This window comes from Mixophyes fleayi, chromosome 1, assembly GCF_038048845.1.
Source record: "Mixophyes fleayi isolate aMixFle1 chromosome 1, aMixFle1.hap1, whole genome shotgun sequence".
Taxonomy (NCBI): domain Eukaryota; kingdom Metazoa; phylum Chordata; class Amphibia; order Anura; family Limnodynastidae; genus Mixophyes; species Mixophyes fleayi.
Window position 1 is genome coordinate 162,395,678 of NC_134402.1, and position 8,845 is coordinate 162,404,522.

General features: G+C 38.5%; 1 protein-coding gene across 5 annotated transcripts in view; it reads left to right on the top strand.

Moving 5' to 3' along the window:
- The window catches only part of LOC142144222 (UDP-glucuronosyltransferase 2A2-like), a 125,296-nt gene that overhangs the window by 89,283 nt on the left and 27,168 nt on the right, over nt 1-8,845 (top strand). For 4 of the 5 annotated variants that reach the window (XM_075202810.1, XM_075202836.1, XM_075202827.1 and 1 more), the window contains one exon: nt 6,527-6,675. In XM_075202810.1, the coding sequence (XP_075058911.1) occupies nt 6,527-6,675 (149 nt within the window). Of the gene's footprint in view, nt 1-1,575; nt 2,206-6,526; nt 6,676-8,845 lie in introns of all 5 variants that reach the window. The other variant, XM_075202845.1, reaches the window with a different exon arrangement.

Consider the following 8,845-nt stretch of genomic DNA (forward strand, 5'->3'; position numbering starts at 1 on the left):
CCTTTAGCAACATTATTTGGAAAGGCAGGTCCCTAAAAATATCTTTTAGGAAATTCTGGTATTTTGGGATGGAAGCAGGACCTAGGAGCAAGCAGAAGCAAGTGGCCTAGGATCTTCTACCATCGCGCTGTAATGGAAAAATGGGAGTGATGAAAACTCTGCAAGCTAAGCTAACCTAACGTGGTTGTGGTTTTTATGTAGCCAATGAAATGTATGAAAAGTTGTTATGATAAAGAGGTATAGTAAAATACAGCCCCCACCAGCCCCATCTGACTACTATTCAATGCAGAGACTATTCTAGTGACCTCTATATAATAGAGAGTTTTGCTAGAGACTTATGTACAATACCGAGTGCATGCAAGTGACCAATATGCAATACAGAGAGCATTATAGTGACCTCTATAAATACAGAAAGCATTCTTGTGACCTCAATACAATATAGAGAACTTCTTATTAACAGATATACAATACAGACAGCATCTTAATAAACAAACACAATACAGAGAACATTGTAGTCACCTCTATACAATGCAGAGAGCAACATAATAAAAATTATACATACAGAATACGTTTTACAATGCAATAAAGAGAGCAATCAGTACTCTAGTGACAGATATACAATTCAGAAAGAATTCTTGTGACCTCAATACAATATAGAGAACATCTTAACAACCGATACACAGACAGCATCTTAATAAACAACATACAATACAGAGAGTATTCTAGTGACCTCTATACAATACAGAGAGGATCCTCATAACCATTAGTCAAAACACAATGCATATTATTACTCTCAAATCTCTGCTAATTTTACAATGCAGTTTCCCCAAATCTCTTTCGGCTTTAAATTGCAGGCCCTTCAAATCACTGGTGATGCTATAGTGCAGACCCCTAAAGTCTCTTGTGGCTTTATCATCATCATCTATAATGCAGACCAGCAGCCATCTATATTGGCTTTTCTATACAGACCTCTGACCTATGGTGATTCAGGTTTCCTTTTCATCTAGTCTCTGCTGGCTTTACTATACAGAACCCATACCTGTGTTGGCTTAACTAATTAGACCCCAGTTCTCTGGTGGCTTTATAATGCAGACAATCTCACGTCTCAATGTGACAAAATCAGAAACCAAATATTTGGTGGTGACCCAAACAAATAATTTTCCATTGCTGTAAGTCCAACCCTGTGTGCTGCCAAACCTTGGAACCATTTTGGCTGTGCTGGGGTGCCATCATACCCAGTAGACAGTTTATATAGGAAATTTTAGACTTAAATCCTATATTCATGTCAGCAAAATGCAGTTATCCATTTTGCCTATAGATGGAGCAGCATGAACAGAAAACCTGGAAGGAATTATTTTACTGAATCATAAAGAAACTTTTACAACAATGTATGGGATCATGTGATTTCCTGATAAACGCAACTAATACAGTGCTGATGGGTGTTCTCCACACTAATTCTTCAGGATCTTTGGTGGCATTGGACAATCAACATGCTCTGGACAAGTGTTTTACTTCTGCTGCATGTAAGTTTCTTCAGTCCAGCTTTCTCAGGAAAAATCCTGGCTTGGCCAACAGATGGTAGTCATTTCATAAATCTAAAGACTATCCTTGAGGAGCTTGCACACAAAGGCCATGAAGTCACTGTGTTGGTTCACTCAGCCAACATTATTATGGACACCAACAAAACATCACCTTTAAAATTTGAAGTTTTTCCGGTTGCATTTTCAAAAGAGAAAAACGAACAGCTTCTGGAGGAATTCCTGCGCTTCTGGATTTACGATCTGCCCAATGTGTCATATTGGGAATTCTTTGTACGCATGAAAAAAGCCCTAGCAGACTCTCTGGAGGCAGAACAACTTGTGTGCGATGGCGTAATGGCTAACAAGGAGCTGTTAAATAAGTTACAAGAGGAAAAGTTTGACATCCTGGTTGCAGATCCTTTGGCTCCCTGTGGCGAACTTGTTGCTGAGATTATCGGAGTGCCATTTGTCTATTCTTTTAGGTTCTCAATGGGTAACGTGATGGAAAGATGGTGCGGTCAAATCCCAGCACCATATTCCTATGTACCTGGGGCAATGGCTGAATTTACTGATAAAATGTCATTTGTGGAAAGACTTAGAAATTCTCTTTTCTATTTGTCGCAAGATGCCTTTTATTATTTTGCGTTTTCAGCCTTTTGGAATGATTATTACAGTAAGGCTTTAGGTAGGTATCATTTTACACTTGTATTTGTACTTGGCCACCCTTATGACAAATGGGTGTTTGTTTCCTCGAAATTGTACTCTGTGTGTCCTCTAGGTTCACATAATCCAAATGATTTATTCTAGGAAACAATTTTTTATAATTGTGTTAATCATTTAGCATTGCATATATGTAAATTTAAAATAACACTTTAAAAGGTTTAAAGTAGGTAAAATAGTCACTTGTGCATTTTTGTTAACCATATTTGGCCCGATTCATTAAGGAAAGTTTAGCAAAAGTAAGCAAGTAAGGCAAAACAATGTTGAATTGGAGGGGGAGGTAAATTTAAAATGTGATGGCAGATTTATAGTTGTGGTAGGGCATGTCCTAGATCAACTTTAAATTTCAGTATACAAATAAGCTATCAAATATTTGTGTGCTATATGAAAAAACAGCAAGTATTTTCCTTATGTGCAAAATAATAAACTCATTTGCACCCCTTGCATTGCAACATGGTTTTGTCCAGAAAACTTCAGTTAGAAAACTTACTCAATTTTTGGCTTATCTTTCCTTAATGAATCAGCCTCATTGACTTTTTTTCTTATGGCCATAAAAAGAAGTTAAAGTTCAACTGAAAAATTGTTGTTCAGCAAATAAAACACAATTTGATTCTAGGAAAGGTTATGCCTCTGTGCTGTTTGAAACCAGGGCACTAAGTTCTTCAGCTCTTTTGTAACACGGTCACAGACCACACTAGCATGGTTAATGATTAAGGCTGGGTAGACACTACAGAAAATTTCTCCCAATACCATTAACAATTTTACTAACAACTGCAATTCCTGATGAGCATGCTGATTCATATGTACACACTATTTATGTTTTACAAGATTTACCTTCCGATCTGTACTCATCTGTCATAACCATCGGCTGAAAAGATTGTGACTCTAAACTCTATTAACATCTGGTCGTGAGTGCATACACACTGCAGTTTTGGAACAACAGTTCTATCGCTGAATGAGATATTTAGTTTATAAAATCAAATCAAATGATACAATGTGCCTTGGAATGATAATCGTTCATTGTTGGAGTGTAGACACTAATGCGAATGGTCGTTTATCGTGTGATTGGCCCGATAATCGAGTGAAAAACCTGTAGTGTGTACCCAGCCTAATTATTGCAACAGCATAAGCTTAATTCCAAAAGCATCTCTGTGTCAAAAGATTTATGTAATAATGGTTCTGCTGTACCACAGTAGTGTTACCAGGGATTTGAGAGTCAAACTGATATGCTTTCTAAGTTAAAGAACAATAAAACTAAGATCAGGTGCTACTCAAAATTCTTGTACACAGAAAATATATAATATATTTGGATCCTAGAAGCTGCTCACAAATGGGGACTACAGAATCCCAAATCCCAGACTCATAGTGCTTTATATGTGCTTCCCCAATATAGTAGAATTGAGTATAAACAGTTTGAAACGTACAATTTATTATTATATAAACAGTATAAAAACCAAGTAAAACAAGTAGCTGAATATGTTAGGATAAGAATATATAGATGTTCTAAATTATTACATTAGTTATGCTAAGGAAATGTATAATTGCCAGCCTGTTCTTATTATAGGTGATAAATCATCGGAGAAAGTAGTGACAATGATATTCTCAGTAAATACACAAGTCAAAGACAACTGTTATTAACACATATAGACGCAGATTTTAAACTTGTAATGTAAACAGTTCAACTCTGAAAAACTATTAACTGTGGCAATCTACCATGCAAGTTACACATGTAAAGACATGTAGACTGTTGATGCTTAATGATTTGAGAGGTTCCATACTAGTAATAATATCGATGCAGTACAGATGAAAACGATGTTACCACTTAATCACCCATTGGCTTGAATGCTCTTTTTGGGGCTCCAAATAGTCCATCCTTATACTATTCACTAACAAGGTAGAAACACGGTCGATTGTTCATATACTCCTCAAAGGTGCACAAGGAGCTTTCAGTATATGTGATAACATGTATTCACCACTTCAGGAAATGTCAATTCGCTGCCACACTTTAATTATAATGCAGTCACTGCAATCTGTGTTGACAACACAGCATATCAGATGGTTTATCAACATGAAACAGGGAGACCATATTCTGTCATGCTGCCACACCCACTTTCAATGTTACTTCAATGTTACCATCTTGACAAGTGTTGAGATAAATGGTGAGGTCTTCACTCTTATTAAGGCAATCCATCTGTGCTCCATAAATCTATTTTTCCACGTACGAGTAGTGCAACCCAAATATTATATACCGTAAGACATAAAATAGATTTATGTTGCATGTCTCTGAGCCCAGCATCTATCTTCAAATAATATTCACCATCAGAAATGCCTGCTGAGTGTGGAATATTCGTAGAAAGACTGCAGGCATTCCTGCAGTTGAATATTATTTGAAGATAGATGATGGACCTAGAGAAACACAATGTGGATTTATTTGAGCTTTTGATTCCTCTTTTTTATTTACAGACACATGGGACATCCATGGGCACCAGGTTTGCTCTGAGCTTTGCTAATCTATATATGGGCCTTTTTGAAGAGCAATGTATTTGTAGGGGTCCAGTCGGAGTGAACGTAATGGTCTGCGGTAGATATATTGATGATCTGTTTTTTATTTGCGAAGTGGCCTTGAACTTTGTTTCTTCCTTTGTTGAGCACCGTAATACAAACACTTTAAGTTCATAAGTACTCACAGTCACTTATTGTCATCCTGTTGTCAAAGGGTGAAAATATACTCACTGAGACATGGCATAAAGGAGTGAATTGTAATAATTATATTAACTGTAAGATCAATGATTTCAAGATAGAAAGGATAGAAGGATACTGGAGGAACTGTTCTAAAAGTAAAACACTTTTTGAACAAGCAGGTAAAATGTATGTTTGTTCGGTAATGTTTTACAGGAAGTTTCAGAAATAAAAAGGCTCTTGGTACCCAAAGGTATTAAGGCTAATTTAACTGCATATCTCATATGCAAATTAGCATTCAGAATATTATTAATAAAAACTTGTCTGTGTTAAAATTTGATGAGACTTTGAAAACCGTTCCTAGCTGATCGAGCACATGCAGTTTTCATAAAGTCTATCTATCTTAGAAATATGCTAGCTCCCAGCTTTTTTTAGGAAGAACAGGAAACATACATTTAAGAATCGAAGTTTGAGCAGTTTGCAATCAGAATCATGTTACAAATGACTGTCTGTACATCTGTGTAACTTGCATGGTAGATTTTCATTTTTACTAGATTTTCAGAATTGCACTGTTTAATTTACAAATGTAAAATCTGCTTCTAGATGCGATACAGTCAGTTGTGTTTGACTTGTGTGTTTACTGAGAGTATAGATATATAAATAGATATAGATAGATAGAGATATCCTTTGCATAAATGACTAATGTAATATTTTAGGTGCTCTTGACATGAATTCAATCCTAACAAATTCAACTACTTTCTTTTGTTTTATACTGTTTATTTAATAAGACATTTTAAGTTTGTATTTGAACTGTTCACTCTTTATTCTTCTATGCTGGGGGATTATATAAAAAGTGCTCCTATATTTATTAAATTCCTCTAAGTTTTAGCTAGCTTTGTAGGCCAGCAAAATGCAGCAGCTTAAAGCAGCAATCCCACATTGGTTTCTTTTGTTCTTTAAATAGCATGTTAAGTACCTTTTTAAGTAGACAAGTCATACAAATCATTGTTTCCTTTTCAAAATCTATTTTAAGGTTACAAAAAAAATATACTTTCCAGTTATACACAGGCCCACTGCTCTCAGCATGTCCTCTGAAGGGAGAAGGGGCAGGAGGAAGGGGATGATTTTACAGTTCACAGAGCTCAGAGGGGCATTTTAAAGTCTCTTACTATATATAGTATCCATGGCACTCATAAATAACATGTGTACATTACCCCGTTGCCTTCCTCAGTACTTCACTTGTATGAATAGTACAATAAATAGAATCCAGATGAGGTGGCACCCAAGGATTTAAGACAAACAGTAGTTATATTAAAAAATGTGAAATGGATTGAATACACCTTTTTGATACAATTACAGTCTGCCTTAAATCCTTGAGTGCCACCTCGCCTGCCTGGAATATATATATATATATATATATATATATATATATATATATATATATATATATATATATATATAATCCCATTACTAATACTGTGTATTCATAAAACATATATGCAGCCCGATATATGAATTAGCTCTTTCAATTGTGATCTTTATCAGGTTACAGTCATCCTCATTATATTTAATACATGGCTTCCCTATTATGTATTTTTATTCATCAGGTCGACCCACATCACTTTGTGAAATTATGGGGAAAGCGGAACTGTGGCTCATTCGGACATACTGGGATTTTGAATATCCACGACCAACAATTCCGAACTTTCAGTATGTAGGAGGTCTGCACTGTAAACCAGCAAAACCTTTGCCAGAGGTAATTGACATTCTACTTTTTTCTATACACACACACACACACACACACACACAATAAAAATTATGCAAAACAAAATAGTACAAAAAATAGTACAAAAAGTTGAATAGATTGAAATGGAATGTTAAAATGTAGAAATGTTTAAAAATATTTAAAATTTCTTAGAATACATGAATACATTTTAAAATATCTAAAAAAAAGTCCACTTGCCACAAGAAAAGTGTTTGAATCATAAAAAGCTTTTACTACAAAAATTGGGTAGGCTTCTCATGTCATATGAGCAGAAGAAATCATTATAACTTATATATAAAATGTATTGGTCTATTTGTTTGTTCATCTATACGGTTATGCATTTGGAACACCCCTGCACCGACTGGGATGAAACCAACACAAGGTGGTTCAGTTGGACCCTGGCCAGGTTTTAATGGCGGTTATGGTCCTGGCTGTGTCACTCACCGGAGTGTGAGTGCCTCCACTCTGGTACGTGGTTCTCCTTCTTTCCCGCTCACACCTGTGTGGAACCGCGGCCGTCCGCCATCCTGTCGCACTGGGCATGCACAGGTCCCTTTAACAACTACACCTGACCACTAATGTGATTGATGGATCAATCACCCCTCCCTACTTAAGGCACCTGCAGCCTTAGGTAGTTGCCTGATCTTGAAGTCTCACTCCCAGTGAACTTCTATAGGTGTGTGCAGTTTCCAAACTGCTTCCAGCTCTACTCCTGTGTGCAGTTTCCAAACTGCTTCCAGCTCTACTCCTGTGTGCAGTTTCCAAACTGCTTCCAGCTCTACTCCTGTGTGCAGTTTCCAAGCTGCTTCCAGCTCTACTCCTGTGTGCAGTTTCCAAACTGCTTCCAGCTCTACTCCTGTGTGCAGTTTCCAAACTGCTTCCAGCTCTACTCCTGTGTGCAGTTTCCAAACTGCTTCCAGCTCTACTCGTGTGTACAGTTTCCAAACTGCTTCCAGCTCTACTCATGCTTCAGCTTCCACGCTGCTCCCTGCTCAACTCAGCGGCGGTTCCCATACCGCTACAACGCTTCACTTCTCAGCTGATTCCGGATCTACACAACTGGGTATGCTCTACTGACTATTGACTATTGCCTATTGCTCGCATACCAGTTGTATCCATTGTTGTTTGCTGCACAGGGTACAAGTACCCATATAGACTGTGTTACTGCATTGCTTCATTTAGGACAAGCTTTCACTCAAGCTACGATATCTCCTCACGCTACTACTTAGCGTTATTGTGCATATCTGCTGTGACCAGCTTCTCCTCACTGCAAGGCATCTACTCCATACAGACTATTCATTGTGCCTTCCATCTCTGCCTCACAAGACATTGCTCTACGCGCGCTGTTTCCATACAGCCACAGTTTGCCTTTCAACTTCACTCTCCTGCACCTGGACAAGTCCTCATTCCTTCTCACAGCAGTGGTACAACTTGCTGCACGCAGACCACTGACTTCCCTGCTACCTACCCGCACCTGGACAAGTCCTCCTATCACAGCGGTGGTACAACTTGCTATACGCAGACCACTGACTCTCCTATTATCTACCTACACCTGGACCAGGATCCTCACCATAGCGGTGGTACAACTTGCTGAACGCAGACCACCGACTACCCTGCTACCTACCTGCACCAGTACTATTCTTCCCATCACTACAGTGGTACAACTTGCTGTACGCAGACCACTGACTCCTTCTCTACCTACCATCACCTATCCACGTCCACTCCTCGTGTCTACATTATCTTCAGCTTCCAGTTTACTGCTCCAAGTCGCTGACTTTCCTCTAACCATAGCTGCAAGTCGCTGACTTCCTCAGACTATCTCTACTCTCCTGCTGTTGTGTCGCTCCAATCATTCACCTGCCTGCTTTGAGGTGCCATAACCCCGCCTCTCTAGCAGAGTTCCATCTGGTGAAACTCGGGTAAGCAACTCCTAGTGCCCGTGACAGGCTGGACCTACTGTTGATGTATGCTGGCCAGAACTTTGACCCAGGGAGCCTCTTCTGAGCCTTCCACTGGATTGATATGGACGAAATTTCACAGATTGGTAACATTGGATCTCAGAAGACATAAAAGGGGGTTGAGGTCCCGGTGGAACCTCCCATCAGTGTACGCAGGGAAGAACTTTGACCCACGGAGCTTCTTCTGGGCCTTCCACTGGATG